A 22,836-nucleotide genomic window follows, 5' to 3' on the forward strand; every position below is an offset into this window, starting at 1 on the left:
AAGCCTCTCCTCGCTGAGTGGGAAGGGAAACGGAGGGCCGACCAACAAGTAGGTGTGAAACTGCTGCATGTCACTCACCAGTGTGTAAAGGGAATGATCAAAGCAGGTGGGCCTGGATCCAGTCTCATAATGGTCCTCCCTGATTCCATATCTCCCCTGATTAACACCAGTCACTTCTTCAGGAACTCCGAATCTTAAATCTATGGTGGCATTTCTCAGCCTTCTTCATTGTTCACAATAAAAGTAAGGCTGAAGTATGGATGGCTCTATAAAAACAAATTAAAGAGAATTTTATAGGATTGTGATTACTACTGTGTTTATGCACACTAAGTATCTTGCAAATGTACATGTATGTTATACACATACACAAATAATTTATAGTATTTTTTTCCTCAAAATATCTGCCATAAGGAATAAAATGCCTATATTTAAAGCTTTTATGTTGTTTTTTGAAATCATTACTTGTCAGCTGGTATAGAAACCATGTAGCCCCACCTCTAATGGTAATTAAACAGATTCTACCTGCATTTGGTTCTTAAAGCAAGAAAGAGGTATGAAATTCAGTCCTAAAAGTTATTAAAAGTTATCCGAATGGTAGCTATTTTATTTTCAGTTTGTAGTATGTAGAATGTCATGTTAGAGGAACACTCTCCTGGATCCTAGCTCTAGCTGTTTAAGATAGCTAAAATCACTGAGACTTCTGTTAAACTTGACCCTTTCCAGGAGTATCTTTATATCACAGGAGTTTAAATTTTAAATTTTTCTTTGTTCTNGAGATTCTACCTGCATTTGGTTCTTAAAGCAAGAGGTATGAAATTCAGTCCTAAAAGTTATTAAGTTATCCGAATGGTAGCTATTTTATTTTCAGTTTGTAGTATGTAGAATGTCATGTTAGAGGAACACTCTCCTGGATCCTAGCTCTAGCTGTTTAAGATAGCTAAAATCACTGAGACTTCTGTTAAACTTGACCCTTTCCAGGAGTATCTTTATATCACAGGAGTTTAAATTTTAAATTTTTCTTTGTTCTCGCATGACTCTTCAATATTTAATAATCAGAATGGTAGAAAAATAATAGATTATTTTAAAAATTAGCCTTTATAAAATTGAAATTTTCTGGTATACTTAAAAAAAGAACCAAAGCCTACTTATCATGTGTAAATGGATAATTCATTAACAAAAGGAGCTTGTTTGATTGTGGTGGTAGGGAAACTGTTTCTTCCATTATTTAGAAAAGACATTGCAAAGGAAAGGGAAAGGAAATACTATATTTCAATAGAAAATGTTATTTTTCTTTATTCTAAGGGGGTAGATAGTACATAAATACAGAGAAAGAGTCAAATACTACCAAGAGGATAACTGTGAAGTATGTATCTTTTAAAGTCTAATTTAAAAAAATAAAATTTTTTATTAAAAATAATAAACCTGTACTTTTTACATAAGCATTCAGTTTACTGGAGTAACTTGATTTACATTCTAAATATGTTGGAGAGAATTTGGCAGTGCATTTAAATATAGATTATCCCAAAGATTCTTCTTTGTAAAAAGAATTAAATATTTTGTAACTACTGTAAATTTCTGTATCTGAGGATCATAAAATCGTTTATCAACCACAACTAATGAATCCACCCAATTCTCCCCACCCATACCCCACCCCCACTCCCAGGGGCTTAGTGGAGTGAGTAGTGAAAAAATAAACCAAGCTGCAGACATCCAGATGAAAACTGAAAACCTAGGTCAGAACTTTGGCTTATTTAGAAGGCAACTGGTAGTGGAATACCTTAGTCATTGGAGCACTTCTTCTGGTTATAACTGTGCTATTTTTGTGCAGACTCCAGAAAATTAAGGTTTCCTTGTTAGGTATTATAAGAAGCTGGCTTTACCCACAATCAGATTCCAGCTCCTAAGAGATTAAAGCACATAAACCTTCTTTAGCATACAAATTTTCCTGATGTAGATATATCCTGTCTTGGCTAATCATGTAAGAACAGAACACATGGACTTGGTTTCTGCTGTTGAATCCTCTGCAAAAATATGAAATACTGATGTTGGAAAATAGAAAGTTAATACTGATGCAGTGTTAAAAAATGGTATTAATGGGCCTTTCTTCCTTCTTGTATGAAAAGGAATGCACTATTTACATATGGAGGCGCCTGTCAAAGTGATTCACAGAGATCTGAAGTCAAGAAATGGTAATGTAGCCATATGTTTTATTTTACCTATTTTATTATGAAATCCGTGCACCTTGCTATAGAAGTAGGCTCATGTTTTTCAGATCTTTTGTACCCTGATGTTTTAACTCATCACTGATACCATGAAAATCTTTCCAGTGTTTGTAAATACCAAAATTCTTTATTTTATCTTAAGAAGCTGCATAGTATTCCATTGTATGAATAGCACAGAATGTGGACATCTTGGGTTGTTTACATTTTTTTCTATGATGAAAAATGTTGAGCTCGATACTTCTCAGCAAAAATTTTCAACACATCCTTAATTATTTCTCTAGAATACTTTTCTAAAAGAGGTGTTGCTGGATCAAAGCATGTAGTCCTACACTTCTAGTCTTCTATTTTTAGATGGTTCTCTGTAGTAGCAGTTTTGAGTTTTGTTCTTGTTACTTCTGAATTATTTGGTGTAAACTTTCTGTGTTCATCATATTACCTGGAGTAGTGCCCAAAAATGATCAACACATTTCAGAGTTTGGAAAGCAAAGGCTTTCTTTTCTCTTCTTTTCTTCTGTGCTCTCCAAAGTTTGTTTATGATCCTGTGTTTTATGATTTAAAAAGTGAGTAGGGCCATCTGGATGGTTCAGCCGGTTGAGCTTCAAGACTCTTGATTTCAAATGAGGTCATGATCCCAGGGTTGTGGGATGGAGCCCCATGTTGGGCTTTACATTGAATAAGGAGCCTGCTTGAGAGTCTCTCTTGCCTTCTGCCCCTCCCCCACTCATGCACACACACATGTTCTCTCTCTCTAAAAAATAAAAAAAGTGTAAAAAAAAAAGTGAGCATTTTATTTTTTTAATGTTTTTTTTTTTTTTTGAGAGAGAGAGAGAGCGTGAGAGCGAGAGCACGAGCAGGGGAAATTGAGAGAGAGAAGGAGACACAGAATCTGAAACAGGCTCCAGGCTCTGAGCTGGCTGTCAGCACAGAGCCCGACGCGGGGCTTGAACCCACAAACTGCGAGATCATGACCTGAGCCAAAATCAGACGCTTAACCGACTGAGCCACCCAGGCACCCTGAAAGTGAGCATTTTAAAATGACTTGCAGGATTAGGTATTATTCCCTTTAAGTAGGAGAGGTAATAGAATGCTTCTTCTGTTACATCACTTGGAAGCTAATGGATAAAGGCCGGGAGTGGGATTATTTAGTTGGCCCACACCAGCTAAAGTAAACATGAGAGGTTGTTACTAAAAACAAAAACCTTGCTATCACTTCATTTCCATGTGTTAATTATTTACATGCTTTCCGAATGATTCTTCTAAATAGGGAGGAGAACTGTTTAATTTTTAAAAATCTTTAAATCACTGTAGTTAAAATGGGTGTATCTAAGAATGCGATCCTTGCAATGGGCACTCAGAGGAAGAGATGCAGGGGATGGGCCAGACTGTGGGGGCTCCGGGACTGTGAGGTTTGTCGTGGCGGAGAAAGACAAGTTCTTGGCAGCTACCACTCATCTACTAGTCCAGGTTGGACCACAGGCTTGACCCTGGCTGTTCTTCCCTTTGTTTAGGTCACCTCTTATCCTCTTATCCTTTGGCTCCTCGTAGACAAACTTCCTGGAGCTAAATGCTTTTGAGAGAAGGTGGCTAACAGGAAGTTGTTAAGAAATCATTTCACTCTAGTAGGACGTATCAGAGTCTTATGCTTGTAGATTTTTAGTTCATGCTCAGAATTTCATTCTAACAAGTTATTTGACTTCTGTTTTTTTAATCTGCTTTATCAGTATGTCCTGACATCTCATCAGATGACAGTGATTAAACTTTGGATTTATCCATGACCTCATTATGAAAACTAAGTAACAACAGAGACTGTCCTGATTTTTTACCAGTCACAATTTTTGCAGTTATCTTGATGGGAAAGCAACATACACATTGCAACAATATTGACCTAACTTTTAGCAGTTTTTTTCTGAAACAGGGCATAGCAAGACACTTCCATGTTATACCTTTTTAATGTTAGGTTTGTTTGTTTGTTTTTAATTAAGTGCTTGATAATGAGAAAAAAAGCAAGAGAGGTATTTTAAAGAGTAACGGAATATGGTATTAACAATATATATTATTTTTTTATTTGAAAAACTCATAGCTTGTATATGGTATCACATTTACCCTTAGGCTATCTCATGCAAAGAGTATTTTTCCCACTTATCAAGGTCACTAGTAACAGCTAGTAAGTATTGATCAGCTACCATGTTTAGGGCGCTGTGTGGCTTACAAAAGAAATACCAGAACAGTTCTTAAAGGTCTACCTTGGGCCTTCTTGCCTCTTATGCTCTTATTCACCCACTCCCATAAAAATCCCATTTGTGCCTTAACGCTCCTAACAGACCTCAGCTTCAGAATCACGTGTCTGTCTGCTTACTGGGAGTGGCCACACAGACCTTCATCTGACTCGAACATGTATTGTGTCCACATGGATTTTTTCATCTCCTCTCTACCCACTAAAAAGTTACTGCTGCGCTCCCTTTCTCTGTGAATGGCAGTGCCATTTGCCTAACCCAGAAATGAGGTGAAAAGAACAGTTTGAGTGTAGAGCTCCTGTTCTAACCATTGTACTGGATTGCCTCTTTATTTGATTTTATCCTTGAGCCCTCCCTCCCCGCCCTGCGGTCTCATTATTCAGGCCTAGCTGATTGGGCCTCCTAAGTGTTTCTTGAGTCGGTCCACTTCTCTCCTGTTCTGTGCTACAGCCTTTGTACGGGCATCCTCACGTCTGTCCTGGACATGTGCATGTGCACAGCGGTCGCCGTGCCTCCCGTTCTCTTCTCTCATATGCTCTCCCCGCCGCATGTTTGACCATTTCAGTTCTCTGGTTAAAATTGTTCAGTGGCCTTCCATTTCTCACAAAGGTTCTTCCAGAGCAGGCCCCTGCCTTCCAAAGTTGCGTGCCCTTCCCTCTGCTCCTGACCTTCCACAGGGCTCTTTTTTCTACCCAAGAATGTGCTTTCCCCCTGCAGTGCCCCTCTGTCTGGTTAATCCCAGCTTGTTCTTCAGGGCTTCACGTAAGCACCATTTCTTCCAGAAATTTTTCTCCGACTTCCTTAGATACCCCTGCTCTTTGGTTCTGAGGCAGTCTCTATTTATCTCTCATCATAGAATTTAGCCCACTGAATTATATACATTTTAAATTAAAATTTTTAATTCCAGCATAAATAACAGACGGTATATTAGCTTCAGGTGTCATCCCACTTGATTATAGTTTCAGTGTATCTCCCATCGAAGTGTAAGCTCCATAGGAGCACAGAAAGGCCAGTCTTGTTCATCTTCCTCTTCCAGACCACAGTCCATGGTCTTGCCCATAGTAGGTGCTCAGCAAAGAGCTATTCAGAATGTGTGAATAAGTGAATGAATGAGTTCTGTCCCTGCCTTCAAGAAAAGTATTCTTCATTTGAGAGCATAAAATACATACCATGAAGTAATAATGCTGATGACTTCCCCAGTATCGTGCTGGCAGTGTGGTGGCAGAGCCCGGGTAACAAGTTCGGCTCTGCTAACCCTAATTAAAGCATGCTGGTTTTACTGGACAGTGTGACGTTTGATGTAAACAAATGTTTTGAAAGCCTTTTTCATCAGCACCTCAAGGAATTAGATTTTTGTTCTTGTTTTAATGCCAGCTCCTTTTGGCAAAATCTTCGATGCAGTGAATACTTCAGTTTTACCTTTCATATGCCATATGGGAGATAGAAGTAGAAGTTTATGGGTTTTTTTTCTTCCAGTATAAGGTGACTCAGACAAATTAGATGATTATCATAATTTTTCTTTCTTTCTTTTTTTTTAGTTGTTATAGCTGCTGATGGGGTATTGAAGGTAGGACTGTTTCTTTTCATTTTCTTCAAAAGTATTTCTAAACTTCAGTTGTAGGTTTTTGTGACCGATAAATCTTTTATTAATCAGTAGTAGAAGGTTGATACTTGTTTCTCTTTTCTCAGATATGCGATTTTGGTGCCTCTCGGTTCCATAATCATACAACACACATGTCGTTGGTTGGAACTTTCCCGTGGATGGCCCCAGAAGTTATCCAAAGTCTCCCTGTGTCTGAAACTTGTGACACATATTCCTATGGTGTGGTGAGTTCATTTCTCATCTTTTGCTGCCCAAGGCAATACGAACAGCAAACACCTACAGAGGGGAGACCACACTTTAACACAGTGGCACTCTGCTTCCTGCTGGAACGCCTAGAGCAGTGGCCGCAGAGAGCATGCTTTCCAGTCGCTAGGATGTTCACTGGGATCACTTTTATGCATGTGAGTTATTGTGTCCTGTGTTAAGAAGAAACCAGTGCTACTTCCGAAAAGTGAATTGGATGGACCCTAAAGTCACGTGGGGCCTGATGCACTCCCGGGAAGAGTGCTTCCCTGGGCCGGACACCTGACTGTGCGATGTCTGTGTCAGTCAGTGGGGACATGGGTCATTTGGAACAGGACTTCATGGTAATAAGTTACTCAGAACACACCAATAGATCTGCCACATGAGTTCATTAACAGGAGATTTTTGAATGTCATCTATTAAGCTGATTGGTGAGTTTCTGGAGAGTATAGAAGAAAAGGTACTTAGCTTTTAGTACGCGGCCTTGCCCATGCCTGCTGCAAGTCTTATATAGTGCGACTCTCTGAAACATGAATCAAAGGTACCATGTAGAAGTCACAACAGAGCAGCGCAGTTACGAGAACAGAATCATGTGGGGGTGGGGGATACTCGGGGAATGGAGACCACAGGAAGGGTTCCCTTAAGGAGCAGAAGCTTTTGGAGGAGATTTGAGGTGGATCATTCTTAATGAATAAGCAGAGAGAAAGAAGGAAGTGGAATAGGGGGAACCGTGGGATGGTAGGGGGAGAAGGGAGGGTGGTTCTTTGGTAGTGCAAGGAATTCATTTGTTGCTTGTTTTTTAAGTTTATTTATTTATTTTGAGAGAGAAAGAGAGAGTATGAGAGTAAGCAGGGGGAGGGGCAGAGAGAAAAGGAGAAAGAGAATCTCAAGCAGACTCTGCTGTCAGCGCAGAGCCCTACGTGGGGCTTGAACCCACAAACTGAGATCATGACCTGAGCTGAAGTCAGGAGTTGATCTCTCAACCAACTGTGCCACCCAGGCGTGCCCTTGTTGCCCCTTTTTAAGGTAAGTTTTTTTTTTTTTTTTTTACCCCTAACAATACTGTGTATCTTTTTAAAAGTCTAAAGTAGTATTTGTGACTCCTTCTCTTTGGGTCTCAGGCCCTAACTGTAGTGCCTCTATATTCATATTATTCCTCCTAAAAGGACATTTTCCTAGTAACAGGAAAAGCAGCAGACTAATCTTGGCCCAAATCAACATGCCTCTTCTTCCCAAACATATGATTCAACTGCAAGTGGCAGCTGATGGCCCAAGAGGACACCAGCATTGTCAGATGTTTCCCTGTTTCTTTAGAGGCCATCAGTCTCTTCAGTATTTACTGCTGCTGGCTTCATTACCTAAGTTTTGGGCTTGTTTTCATTGGTAAGCTTTTTCTAAATTATGATATATCTTAGGTACACCAAATTTATTCAATATAATAGAAATGAATTTTGTTGGCTATTGGAAAAGGCATAACAAGAATGAAATACATGTTTTTGACAAAAGGCTAGAATTTTAAAGGCTAAAAGACAACAGTTGCTTCAGGCTAAATATCTCATTTCCCTCAATTCTGGTTGTTTTCAAGAATGAAGGCGAAAGGGGCGCCCGGGTGGCTTAGTCAGTTAAGTGTCTGACTTTAGCTCAGGTCATGATATCATGGTTCATGGGTTCAGGCCCTCACATTGGGCTCTGTGCTGACAGCTCAGAGCCTAGAGCCCGCTTCGGATTCTGTGTCTCCCTCTCTCTCTCTGCCGCTCCTCTGTGTTTGCTTGCACTCTTTCTCTCTCAGAAATAAACATTTAAAAAAAAAAAAAAGAATGAAGGCTATAAACTATTGTAGACAGTGACCAAATAAGTCTCACTGAAAGATGAGGGAAAAAAATACAAGTTCCTGAAGAGACTAGATTCTAAAATGGGTTCCCTATGTCAAAAGTGATTACATTCTGACCATCTTACAAATCATCTGCTGGCAAGTCCGAAAATGAGGGAATTTGTTGCAATTGCAAACTTTTCATGAGATCATTTTCTCTTAGGAAGTTCTGTTCCTTCATTTTTAAGCAATAATGTATTTTTATGTGTGTCAGGCACTGTGCTAGGCAGTGACATAGGGTATTTTAAATTGTACTTCACCTGCTTGTTGGGACCAGTGTCTTGTTCATCCCGTGGAGCAGGAGCCAGTAAACTTTTTCCTGTACAGGGCTTGATAGTAAATATTTTAGATTTTAAGGGCCGCTTATAATTTCTATTGTGTATACTTTTGTTTTTTTACAATCTTTGACAAATATGAAACCTACTCCTCATTGTGCAGCAGGCCGTGGTTCATTCACAGACTCCTCTGTGGAGCAAGAGGAAGGAGAAGGGAAGCACCATGGTGGGAATGGGTCCTAGTGTCAGCAAGAGACACTTGCCTGGGTATATAGACATATACACACACGTCTGTGGTTATGGTGTTTAACTTAGTTGTGCACATTTATAGGAACTCGAAGACTTTTGAGGCTCATTTTGGCACTCCCCAAGCACTTGTACAGCACTTTTAAAATTCTCCCCAAGTCTGGGACTTTCCCTGTCTCAGAAATATTTGCTCTGAAAGACAGCTCTGAGTTACCTATAGAGTAAATTTTTGGTTTCGGTATTACAAAACATTTATGAAAACAAACCTCACACCACCTCCTTCCAAAACCTTACAGTTGCCAGGGGCTTTTGTGTGAAATGCACACCCACTGCGTTTTCTGAGCTGAAATGGAATCTCCGTTCCAGTAACCACGAATCTGTTCATTTTCACACACAAACTATCAAAGATAGTGGTGCCTTCTGTTTGCAGTGCTTAGGTTTTTCTTCCCCTGTATCTTTTTAAATCCCTTTCACTTATTCCTCACTGACTCCCTCATGTTAAACATAGTTTGAATCAATCTTTCTGAGTCTGCAAATGTTGTTTATTTTATTAAAAAGCTTTTCCGTCACGTGATTGCGCACTACTTTTTTTTTAGTAGGTGGGCCTGAACATTTCTTGTGGCGAATAAGGGTTTCTGTGTACTTGTTTACAGACCCTTCCTTTGTTTTGTTTTGAGGAATTTAACAAACGCTTAACAGATCATTCTATCAAGTAATTTATAGCATACCTGATAGCCGGTTGCCGAACGTTTCCAGTGTTGCTCTATATTTACACACCAGATGTGCTCTATATTTACACACCAGATGCTGCACCTCAGAACCTGTGTGTCCCAGTCACATGTTTCTGAATATCAAGTCTACGTTCATGACAGAGACCTCTTTTGACTGGTGGAAACAAAAAATGCCTTTTTGGTGATGAATCTGTTTGTTTTAAAACATTATCTTAAAGAGAGGTTTACTCAGAACTCTGCTTATCCTCACCCATAGCTGTATCAACAGAATTCCATTCAGAAAATTGCACCTAACACTAACTTAATTATAAATGAGAATTCAAGATTTTATTTAATTCCAACTCCTTCCCATTCTGTTTTTGATAAACACCATTTAGTGAAAGAAATGGTACGAGGCATGCTTTTCAGAGCTTTTATGTTTAAGGAATCACAGGTGTTTTTAAAAATGAAGAAAACATTACATGGTCAGAGTGGTTATTACCTAAGAGCAGTAGCGAATGGTTGTTAAGGGGGGAGGGGGGGCATGTTAGTTTTAGAAGTTCATAGTGAATAGACTTTGAAAGAGATACCTAGCTAGGAAAGCCAGGTGGTTATTTAGAACTTTTGATCTCCTTTCAAAAATGAGTAGCCAGGACCATGTGTCATTATAGTATCTCTTTGCACAAAATAGAATTCCCATAGTTCACTGAAAATCCATCCTGTTCATTGAGCCCTGACACACATACATACATAGCAGTCACATACAGGTGAGTAAAACCATAAGAAAAGAGTTGTCCTTTTTCGAAATCCACCTAAAAAAAAAACAACACATTAATAGGTTTTTGCTTTTCATTTTTCTATTTTTTCAGACTTGCTATAAGAACTTAGCCCCCAGTATCGTCCAAGTCCCTGGCCCTCCGAAGGGCAGCTTGATAAACCCATGTGGCTTCCTACCACGTGGCAACACTACCCAGCCTGGTACAGCCTTAAAATAAATGTGCCACAAACACCTGACATGGATCTTGTGGTCCTTGCTTCTAAGCTGACAGACTTTGCTAGACAGGCGATTGTTTCTGTCTCCATTTTCCAAGAAAGGAGATTGTGCTACCCACCTTAGGATGATTTCTCTTGAAGGAGCAGACAAGAGGAGTGTGTAGTATGTTATCTACAAAAAAAGAAAAGACTGAAGGAAAGCAAAAATCATTGAAAGAACAAGCCTTCTGAGAACGCAAGGCCTAGCCACTCTTTAAAAACAAAGCTCTCCTAATGACAGTGCAGACAGGATTAGTTTCTCAGACGCTTCTGAGCCAGAACCACTGTTTGAAAATAGAGTGGCTTAAGAGGGAGCATCAGTGCCTCACTTGTCTATGAGCCCTGTTCCAAAACAAGCCCGGCTCAGGTAATGGATTTCCATTGTTTGTAGAAGAAAAGGCAGGAAAAGTACACAGCCTTGTCCAAGTTTCTCTGCAAGCTGAAAATAGAAAAATTTCCTTGTGAGCACAGTTTAAACGTGAGCACGTCTCAATATAGAATGAGTTGGAAAGTATTTTTAAGGGGAAAGATCACAATACTGTTTGGCCTGCATTCCCATCACTGGTATTTTCAGGCATAGTTTAATATATTTTTAGACCTCCAAATGACTTCCTCCACAGAGGACTTTTTTGTGCCAAACGTCATTGTGTTTCATGTAGAAACAGCTGTTGTCCTATATCATAGCACCAATGTTTTGATACATTCCTACACCTGGTGAATTAGTGACAGTGCATTGTGGCAGGTGCTGGTGGCGGACTTCACCTAAAGAGCCCAGCGGCTCACGGCGCCCTGTCTGTATCCCACACGTGTATGGCTGTCACGAGGACCCTCAGCTGCAAGAGCGCTTCCGAGATACAGAGAGGGGCTAGAATGAAACTCTTATGTTTCTAGTGTTAGAACTTTTGGAAGAAACACAACTCAGATCTTTGTAGATTTTGGCTATTTTCCAACTAAATATTTTGGAACAAAGAAGCACAGAGATCTTTTTCTGTATTATTTCCCAAGCTCTTGGTTTTGCATTTTACCTCATGCAACCCAGTTAACCTTCACATGTGCCCCTGTGCAATGGGTTGTGCGTGCAGGCCACGCTCAGAAAATGGGGTGCAAGACTGCTTCCCTGGACATTTTGGGTCTGGACCACTTGATTTATTTGAAGTTGGTTCACTGCACCCTTCTCCTGAAGAAGGCGAGATCCTTCCATTTACTTGCTATTCATATCCCTTCCCCTCTGCAACCTCAACACCAATGGAGTGGTAATGGCACTGAATGGAGGGGCTTCATTTCCTGCTTGTCCCCTTCCCCTGTGCAGGCGGGGTCCCAGGGGTGATTGCATACCTGTTTTGGTCCTCCTCAGCTTCCTTTACTTACAGTGCTTGGCAAGACTCGTCCCCTTCTGGGATGCCCCTTACCTTTTCCTAATCACTTCTGCGACTCAAATAGAATTATTCAGCAGCTCTTCTAAAGAAGTACCTTACACACTTGATTAAAAGCCCAAAGAGGCTGCAGTGAATTTTTTTTCTCCTGCTTGAGCAGCATCTGCCGATTTCCCTGATTTTCCTGCTAATTATCTTCATATTAGCTGGAGTTCATTTAACACATTCTGATTCGAATATGACTGAGCACTGGCTGAGGAAACAGTGGATATATAGAGTTAAAAGGTTTGTGGGACCTGCTTGAATAGAGTAGAGGTCCTCAGTCAACATTCTTACTTAGAGACGGCTTTTTTGTTTTTGTTTTTAGAACAAGAGAAATATAAATTAAAACCAAATTCATTTACTTCTCCTCTCTGCCATGGGTCCACACCTGCAACATGGCTTGTCACGTTCTCTCTCATACTGCAGCCTTCTCTTCTCTAGGGTTGCGTCAGGTTAAGAGCTTGACCTTCAGGGCAAGGCAGCAAGTTCATATTCTGTTCTGCCCCTTGATAGCAGGGTGTCTTTGGGCAAGTTTAACTTTCTTAGGCCTTAGTTTCCTCATCTACAAGATGAGGATAATATCTACTCGATGGGATTTATGTTAATCATGGTAACACGTGTAAAGGGTTCAACAGAGCATCTGAAACATGATCGCTCAATAAGTGATAGTGGTGGTCATGATGATTACTGATAAAATTATAATTGTTTTTTGCATGTCACCAAATGTTGGTAGACTCAGATTTTGATGCTCATTTGTGTAAATGGAGAAAGTTACCTGAATATACAAGTCTCCGTTACTTAGTATTTTAAATGAAACCCAAAACATTGGCTGTTTTCAGCATTCCCAGCATCAGTTTGCTTTCTTTGGGCATTCCAGTACAGATTTATTAATCATGTTGAACTCACAGATTGCAGAGAGATGAACACACACATAAATTCACATATATACATACACGCACACACACTCATCCTATATGTATGAACATAAAGTATTTATTACATTTTAGAATATATGATAAATGATGTTATAGGTGGAAGAAAATTCCTTAGACTGACTCATTATGAGAGAGCTTTCTCCAAAAACACAAAATTTAAATGTTACAGTTTTGCCAAGTACCTACTATTATGGGGTAAAGGGCTTAGCCAGTGATTTGGATTTAGGGCTATTTTTTTTTTTTTATCAGACCATTACTGAACCTTTAAAAATACAGTTGAATTCCCAGTTATTGTCTTATGGAGAAATTTATCGGCAGTTGAAGGTGGAAAGAGTTTGACTAACAAAATATAAAATCTGATTTGTGGGAATCTGTAAGAATTCTCATAACTTACAAGATAAATTATGTAGGCCCATTGGTTTCATAAAATTTTAAGTCTGGCTCTAAATGTTCTGATTTCTAAACTAGCTTTTTTCTTTATAAAAATGAATTAAAAATGCGTATATGTGTATATATAAAAGCATATATATATGTGTGTGTGTGTATATGAATATATATGTTTTGTGCAAGTTTCTACAGGTGGAGTTGGTTTTTGCCTGGTAATTGGATACAGTTAAATGTTAGATAAAGTTTCACTAATACACCAAAAATATAAAGTACAAGAATAAAAATTCCATTTTCTTTTTGTTCCAGGTTCTCTGGGAGATGCTAACAAGGGAGGTCCCCTTTAAAGGTTTGGAAGGATTACAAGTAGCTTGGCTTGTAGTGGAAAAAAACGAGGTAAGACTACGATTCTCCATTCAGGTACATAGATCAGAAAACAGTATTGGGGTTTTGCAAAAGACTTTTTCATCTTCTTCAAATTGAAAGTAAGTTCACGCTTATGGAAAGATTAGCAGTAGGAGCTAACACAAAGGGTCAAAGTGATGTTATTCCTCATGAATGGACCCTTTACATCTAATTGTTGCAGCTTCACGTCGTGATGCTGTAGATCAAAAATTGTACAAGTACTGTACTAGTTTCTCAGTCTCAATTGTAAAACCTGGGGGTTTGTTCTTAGTGATGAAAGAAGCCATTGCGTCCAAGGTAGGGGAACAGTTTAACTCCATCTCCTGCGTTTAGGACATCTTTTTTACTGGCCGGGAGTTGATATATCTGTAAGAGACCTTCAGCTACTTCAACTTACCTCTCCCAGCAGGAGTCACTATAGTACAAGAAACTGTCGCTTAGATGAGAATTTCAAAAATAAAAGAAGAAAAAATAGTTTCAAAAAAGGGAAAAATTACAGTTTTGCCACCTACGTTGAACACTACATTGAAGATGAGCTCCTCACTGGAATTGGCGAGGCAGTGGCATAACTGTTCCCTTCTTCATGCAGAGCCTTTCCATTTCAAAAGAACTTCAGTGGCGTAAACACCGTTTGTGCTGTGTCCCCAGCCTCGCTTTTCTTCTTCCCACAAATTGAGGCTTTCAGTTAGTTGGACCTATGAGCCTACATCAGAGAACGTGGTACATTCATATCAAAGAGAGCAACTACATTTTGAAAGGTTTAAAATTGTGACTGAAATGCACAGGCATGGAAATCCTCAGCATAAGGATGAAGCGTCCAATATCAAGGTACTAGGAGAACTTAGATCAAGTAATGGAAGCATGCAGTTGTCTTTGCAATGCAAAACCACCTTATTTCACAAACCTTCATTCCCAGACCTTATCTGTGCCCTTCACAGAAGGTAAGAGTGTACTCTTAGGGTAAAATAATTTGCAAAAAGCTGACTGTATAGAGATATTCCCTTTTTAATGCTTTAAAAGAATTGGATTGATTTGCTCCCCATGTGAGTGCAGGAACAGACTAGATTAACCAAAAAGCTGCTATTGACGAAGAGAAACCAAGTTTCCATAGTTTAGATCACATAACCCAGCTACCTTATTAATTTGTCTTCCTGAGCTATTGAGAACAGATGAAATGTTCATGATAGCTGAACTTGACGAGAGAGAGCTGCCAATTTAAGAAAAAGGAAAAGGAGTTATATTCAAGAACGTGTCTTGCTCAGCATTTCACAGGAGCTGTTCTGTTTTAATTAAATGTCATGGTTATTCCTGGTGTGCTATTAAATCAGACCTCGTACATAGAATAACTGATATTTTCATGATAGGAGAACCCATTTGTCTCTGTTCTGTTTCTTTTGCCAGTGAGGTGATTAGATGTTTGGTTCTGGGGTTGCAAATGAGAGTGAAGAAAATTATTGACCCGATGTTGACTTTGGAGCAGAACACTCAATGTAATTTATTTCCCTCTACGTGGTTCCAAGATAAACTAGAATTAAGTTTTTTGAAAGCCAACTGGGCCCTCTAAATATATAAGAAAAACTAATTAATATTTAAAAATAGTATTTCATCTAAAGGATGGCAGAAGAGGTATGAATCTGAAGCACTTTTTAAAACATTGGAATCTCCATCAAGGATTATTAAAGCTGATGAGAAAAATGGATTTAGAAACTGCCTTTGGATAGCTGGCCTGAGGGCTGAGAGCCGCCCATAATCTTCACAACCTCCCCAACATGTACAGGAGGAGGCTATCTCCCCCCTTTCCCTGAGGGACTCCCTAGAGTAGACTGCACTGTTTTATCCATGGTGTGACACGATGCCAGCTAATAACGGGTGGAGACTCCTCAGATCCCTCCCATTCTATACATAGAACAGCAAGTGGAAAGAACCCCCATACGCCGAGACAAGTTTTCTCAACTTTCCACTAAACTTAAGGAAAATTGGGTATTAGGAGGATCTGTCTACTCTAATCCTACATATTTGTCAAAAATACGGAAGTTCAGCTGTAATTTCCATTGTCCTCATTCATGAAGGAGTCTTCATTTCATCTCATAAACGTAGACACTTATCACCAAAACTGATTCTATTGACATAACATTAAAATAATTGCCAGTTCTCAACTGTAGAGAGCACGCTGAGGGTTGCTGGAGGAGGGGATGGGCCACACAGGTGATGGATATTAAGGAGGCCGCTTCTTGTGATGAGCACCAGGTGTTCTATGTAAGTGCTGAATCACTAAATCCTACCTGAAACTAATAGTATGCTATACGTTAACTACCTGGATGGGATTTAAATAAAAACTTTAGAAAATTTTGCTAAGGATTTATTTCATTTCATATTAAAATTGAGACTTTGATTTAAATATAATTTCCAAAATCCTTTCAACTTCTCATTATTTGATTTCATTTATTTTTACTTTGGAATACCTTGGGTACTTGAAAAGAGCAAGTTGTATTTTTTTTTTAACGGGCCTCATTTAAGTAAAGAATGATGTGTTGGGGCGCCTGGGTGGCTCAGTCATTTAAGTGTCCAGCTTTGGCTCAGGTCATGATCTTATGGTTCGTGGGTTCGAGCCCCGCGTTGGGCTCTGTGCTGACAGCTCAGAGCCTGGAGCCTGCTTGGGATTCTGTGTCTCATTCTCTCTCTGCCCCTCCCCCACTTGTGCTCTGCCTCTCTCTGTCTCTCAGAAGTAAATAAATGTAAAAACAATTTTTTTTTAAGAATGATGTGTTTATACTTAAGGAGGCACTTCAGATGTAAGCCACTCACCCTAGAATGCACCTATATCCAAATATTAGAGTTGCCTTTTCTAACTTTTTTATGTTGAAATCATAGACTCACAGTAAGAATTAGAAGGCATTCTGTGTATCCTTCACCCAGCTTCCCCCTCTGGTGAGATACAGGCGTAGGCTCGTGCCCAAACCAGAAAGTTGACATTGATACTTTACTCTTAATTAGATTCTAGACCATATTTAGTTTTACCATTTAGGACTGCTTTTTGGATCTGTAGAAAGAATACTTTCTAAAAATATCTGAAGGTCTTTGTTTCTAAGTGCTGTATAACAAAATAAGGCCTTCAATTTTTCCTAATATTAAATCCTATTAAAACTAGAAACATAAAACACTGTTAAAGCAAACAGTGAATCTTTACAGAAGTCCTGAAATTAGGAGGGCCTTGCTAATAAATTTTGTAATTCTTACAGACATGTATGTTTGCCTTTGTTATTTCCATAAAACTCAATTAGTGGTCATTCAGAATATTCTGGCAGCATAATTTCTACCTTTACAGTAAATAAGTACTTAGATTCTCATATAAAATGTGTTTTGTTCTAAGTAGCAAAACTACTATTCCTAATAGAAATCCTCAAAAGGCTTAATCCATTGTTGACTATATTTTAGAAAAAGATTTTTAAAAAATTGACAGAGTAATTTTTTGCATCTTATGTAGAAAATGGTGCAAAAAAGAATATTATCTTTAAAAAATGTCATTCCTTAGTATTTGGGAAATATCTTAATCTAAATTGGAAATTTTTGAGGTCTTTTAAGTTTTACAGTGTTGCAAATCTGTTGCTAATATTCTGGTCATTTCAGGATGTTTTAATGCAGTAGGAATACCCACAGTTAGGTGTCAGGACTTAAAAACTTTGGATTCTCTTTTAAAGTACTTTATATTTTTATTTTTAAAGTGCTTTTTAATGCCCCAAAACAACCCCTTACATTAGCGTCTGAGTTTGAATTTGATATTTGACCATATCAGATAACTTATGTCTTCTTTCATAATGTCTCAGATGCAGGAGCTAAAAAGTTTTTCAGTGAAAAAAGACGATAGAAAAGATTAACATCCATATTCGTACAGGTCACATTTCTGTTCTTAGAAAAATGTGAGAAAATTATATTGAAAATGTTACCTTTTATGAGAAATTATTTTGCCATGGAGTAGATTCAGCTGGATAATTGCAGTCACTTTCTGTTTTCCTTAGTTGCCACTCTCAACCCGCCATCTTATATATTTTTTTTTTCAAGTAAACACCCAATTTTCCTTTTGATCTTCATCAAAAGATTTCCAGTAAAATAGGAATACAGTTTACTATATACTGCAGTGAAATAAGAGTACGTGTTATTATACCCTCTGTTTTATGTAATCAGTTATAAAGAATGTTTAGCATAGCTTTAACTTGGAGAGGGTTGTTTAAAACTTTAAGGTTTTATTTTGGTTTATTTTTATTTTAAGGTTATCTGTAATTCGGAATATAGACCATCTGTTTTCGTGTCAGGACAACTCTTTTTCTACTTTTATACACAGCCTCCCCCAAATCCAAATGAATTCAGTTTAAGTTTTTTATTTGCAAAACCCCTTAAGTAAACAATACTTGGAGTAAATCTTGGTACTTCTTAGTGCAGCGGTTCTCAACTCACACGCAGGGCTCTTTTGATAACAACCCTGTTAATGCTGTCTCTACTTTCCTGAAATGAAATTCAGAGGTAGTGCAGCTACCCATTATACACATCATATTTTAAAGTTAACATAATGCTCTAATTGTAACAAATTCATGACAAATGTATTGCAGTGTATAAATGCACAAGCATGGCCACAGCAGAGGGGCGAGTGGAACAATTTTAGTGCTTGTCCCTACTGGTAAGTAGGATACAACAGCTACACATTTGGAATCGAGCTGAACTGTATCAGTGATTCCAGCAGCTTGAGCACTGCTGTTGTAGGTGACATTTTCCAAAAATCTCGGGAAGGTTATGAGTACTGCAAAGATCAATCTGCCCTTGATTTGTCTTATTCAGTAGGTGCATTCTTAGTTCATTGGATTTTAAAACTGCTCAAAAAAATACTTTGTGTTTGCTTATAAATCCAAGAGAGAGTCTAGGGTCAGAAAATGATAAACCTTGTTTGTACCTGGGGCATCTGGAGTTTGGTGGAGCACAAGGGAGCACTTAATCAGGGATTTACAGCACAGTGAAGGATGTCTAGCATTCTTGACCCACAACAGGTGCCACCCTCCGATCTTTAAAACAAACAGAAATGCCTCTGCAGATCTCGAGAGAGCCTCCAGGAACATGGCAAGTTCTAGAGAACCACTTGTGTAAAAGGTTGGGACAGGACTGATCCTCACATGATCATCTTTGTTGTATCCAATCCCTACGCTTTACCCATAAGGAGTCCTAACATTCAGAATATCTTCTTTGCTGATGAGGAAAGGCGCACTTCTTTAAAATTCTCTCCTTGACGGCCTCTACAGAAGATGCGTTCAGGGTTGGACGCCTCCTGCCAGAGCTGAGCTGGTTTTCTGGCTGCCTGACGCGTCTGCAGGTTTCATAGTTGCCTGAGAAAGGACGGTGATAGATTTGTGGTTTTACAGTGCAGATTTCTGCTCCTCCCTGTTATAGTTACCTTTAGACTTGAGTCTCGGTTTTGTTGCCTTTGTTGTGCTGAACCCAACTTCTCCATCCCCTTGGATACCATTTTGGAAGAAAAGTAGCCCAAGTGTCTGTAGAGATTAGATATTAGGAATCTAAACATAAATTCTCACCTGCCATGTATCAGTCAATGGAAGTTTTAAATTTAATGACTAATTTATGTTCTTAAATTAACTCTTTTATGACCTTGCAGCATTTGCTTACCTTAACGAGTCAATCCTTGTGTTGTTTCTCCTTTCTCTGTGGTAGAGGTTGACCATTCCAAGCAGTTGCCCCAGAAGTTTTGCTGAGCTGTTACGTCAGTGTTGGGAAGCTGATGCCAAGGTATATATAAATATTCTTTTGGTCGTCACTCAGAATTCTGAAATTTCACTTGTTTGCTTGTCTTTGAGTTTTTAAAACGTGGGGTAATAAGACTCATCACAAAGCAAGGCCGGATTGCTGCTTCTGTGAGTCCTGGGTGGACTGTTAAGGCTTTCCGTTGATACCTGCTCCTCTTGATCCTTAGAAACTCATTCCTGGCTCTTTCTTACAGCATTCTGGCACTCTTGGCTCAATGGAAAGAATTGCATTCCTTTGTTTTTAACCTTTAATAATAAGTATTGTACTTTCATGTGATAAAAATGGCTAGCACACAGGGCTCATTGTCTGCCCGGCACTGCTCCGAGCACTTTATGTACATTCACTCATTTGTTCCTCTGAATGCCTTTATGAAATAGGTTGTGTTATTACCCTCGTTTTACAGGTGAGTTGTTCAGGCACACAGAAGGTAAGTAATGCTTCAGGCCACAGGTTAGTACATGGTGAGACTGGAGAGTGAACCCAAGCAGTCTGAACCAATGGCCAGGCAAAAGTAGCACTTCTAGGGAAACGTGATATGTCCTCCTTGTCCAGATTTCATGTTTTTTAAGTTGTCACAATACAGTTGGAGACATTCCAAAATGTAGACTTTCATGTGGTTATCACATTTGAGCATAAAGGCCCATTTCCTTTCCCTGCAAAGATCTTTTTAAAAGACTCTCACATACATACGGAAATATTTATAGATAAAATGATAGGCGAGTCTTGGGTTTGCTTCAAAATAAAGTGAAAGGAAATAGATTGCGATGTAGATTAAACAAGACTGGCCATGATAATTTTTGAAGCCGAGTGATAGGTATATGGAAGTTTGTTACATTGTTCTCTCTGCATTTGTATATGTTTGTAATTTTTCATACTAAAATGTTAGAAAGTAAAAAAAGATCCTCACAGATCAAACAATGAAGAGATAGACTTAAGAAAGGAACTCATTTTATAGTTCAAACGTGTCCACTTTTTCATTGAAATCTACTGCAAACTGACTTTTTAAACAGAGATCTAAAAACAAAGACTTAAGAATGGAATTTCTTCCTTAATTTAAACTCCGTTCCAGTCTGGCCCGCAGGAAGAACACACAGTCTGTTCTGTAGCGTGTTTCTCTAGTGCGAACAATGCCCAAACCACTGCTAAGTCTGAGGACCATGATCACGTAGCACAGACTTCATGCTGAGTCATACTTGTTACCTAGCCCGTCACCCCACACCATCAGGTGAGAACAGCTTGACACCGACTACAGTTTGCACAGCGGTGCAACCAGCTGGGCAGCAAGGGACACGAACGTGTGAGGCGCCTCTGCTCACATGCTGCCGGGCTGGGCGGCCGCGCTCTGTCGCTGAGGAGTTTGTGGTTGGGTCTTCCCAGACTTGTGCCTGTCCCCTCTGCCCTGGTAACCACCAACTTCAATGTTCTCTTTCACTCCTGTTCATCAAACCACCTTCACCCCTTTTAAAAGGAGAATCTTAGTACTGTTTTTTATTAAAGAACATTTAAAAAATTCCATTTTTATTAGTATGATAGTTTTTAGTATGATTGTTTTTATTAGTATTCTGTGACAAAGTTGCATAGGTTTAAAATGGTCTGCCCTGCCTCTGTTTGCAGAATATGGGGTTTTGGAGCACTAAGAGGAATGCCTGCACTTTGCAGCTAATCCAGTAGAAAACATAAGCAGCTATTTCCAAGTTCACTCTAGAACATATATATTTTTAATGCTATCATACTACCTTTTCCACACTCTACCAGTTACATGTCCATTGTGGCATATATAGTCCTTTTGGCAGTATTTTTCTCTGATACTTAAATAAAAATTTTACTTGAAATTATTTGCATTGAATTAGATTAATGCAACTAGATCTCTATAATTGCAATTATATTTCAGTATGCAAAGCAGGTTTTGAATCTCTTAATCGAAAGCTCTGTATTTCAGTAATTAAAACTTTAAGAATACACATTTTGGTGCACTAATGAAAGGATAGTGTAAACACCTAATACAGGAAGGACATCCGGCCTGGTGTTGATGCCATCGAATTGGCATGTCTTTAACATGTAGCCAGCTTACCCTTCTTTAGAAGGAGAGGAGTCTTGTGTTCTAGCCAGGTGAAGTATAAAGCTTCAGACTGATTTTTATTTCCTAAATTCAAGGCATTTTATTCTGAGACAACTAATACATTCCCCTCTATTTCAGTACACACACAGCTGTGGCCCACTCGTCCAGCTCTCGTGGCTCATCTCCAGCCACAGCTTCCACACCGCCCTCCCCTTTCCTTTCCTCCCGGCATTACTTCATCAAGCCCTCCCTGCCTCTTCTGTTTACCGCAGCCCATACTTAGTACTCCTTTGCCTAAACCACAGTCTGGGCTAAGGCCTTACCTTATGCTGTTGTATTTTAAAGTATCTTTTCTTTCTAAATGGACTGCAGNGTTGATGCCATCGAATTGGCATGTCTTTAACATGTAGCCAGCTTACCCTTCTTTAGAAGGAGAGGAGTCTTGTGTTCTAGCCAGGTGAAGTATAAAGCTTCAGACTGATTTTTATTTCCTAAATTCAAGGCATTTTATTCTGAGACAACTAATACATTCCCCTCTATTTCAGTACACACACAGCTGTGGCCCACTCGTCCAGCTCTCGTGGCTCATCTCCAGCCACAGCTTCCACACCGCCCTCCCCTTTCCTTTCCTCCCGGCATTACTTCATCAAGCCCTCCCTGCCTCTTCTGTTTACCGCAGCCCATACTTAGTACTCCTTTTCCTAAACCAGTCTGGGCTAAGGCCTTACCTTATGCTGTTGTATTTTAAAGTATCTTTTCTTTCTAAATGGACTGCAGTCTCTCTGAGGGCACAGTGCTACCTTTGGCACCTTCCACACATTTAGTAAGTAGGTGCCCAATGTGTTAACTAAAGTAGCCAGACCAAGGCACATTTTAGTTCTCTGGCCAGAAGTGTGTAGCAATTTAGCCAGAAGTTAATGTCACTACTGTGCACATATATAGAGCCATAACTGGTTACAAACCTTTCCTTTTTTCCCCCAGCCCTTATGCTTTAAAGACCTAGATTAAAATATTCAGCTCACCTGTAGAAAAATGTTCTTTTGCAATGAGGAGGGGGAAGGGGATACAAGAGAAAGCTGGTACTAGGTAAATGTCAAGTCATGCCAATGGCTTACACCAGGTGCTCAAAGTAGTTTATCAAAGAAAAAGAAGGTGGGCAGTTTCCAGTTCTAAACTGGCATTTCTAAATAAGAAAAGAATAGCCCTGAGTTTGATAGGAAGTAGTATCTTATTCTTGTGTGATAAAACATATTGAAAGGTTTAAGACCTTTGCCCCCGATTTAATAACTTGCTTCCTGTGTGACACATACTTTTGAGACAGATTTTCCTTATCTATAAAGTGAAGATAACAAATAATGTATATAGATGCTTAACAAATGGCCCTAGGTGTAATTTTTT

General features: G+C 39.1%; 1 protein-coding gene across 2 annotated transcripts in view; it reads left to right on the forward strand.

Annotated features, from left to right (window-relative positions):
- MAP3K20 (mitogen-activated protein kinase kinase kinase 20) overlaps positions 1-22,836 on the forward strand; it is a 177,979-nt gene that overhangs the window by 94,467 nt on the left and 60,676 nt on the right. For both annotated transcript variants that reach the window (XM_077751112.1, XM_077751113.1), the window contains exons 5-9: positions 2,124-2,189; positions 5,995-6,023; positions 6,146-6,283; positions 13,479-13,565; positions 19,287-19,361. In XM_077751112.1, the coding sequence (XP_077607238.1) occupies positions 2,124-2,189; positions 5,995-6,023; positions 6,146-6,283; positions 13,479-13,565; positions 19,287-19,361 (395 nt within the window). The remainder of the gene's footprint in view (positions 1-2,123; positions 2,190-5,994; positions 6,024-6,145; positions 6,284-13,478; positions 13,566-19,286; positions 19,362-22,836) is intronic.

Source organism: Crocuta crocuta, unplaced genomic scaffold, assembly GCF_008692635.1.
Source record: "Crocuta crocuta isolate KB4526 unplaced genomic scaffold, BGI_CrCroc_1.0 scaffold219, whole genome shotgun sequence".
In the NCBI taxonomy this organism is placed as follows: Eukaryota; Metazoa; Chordata; class Mammalia; order Carnivora; family Hyaenidae; genus Crocuta; species Crocuta crocuta.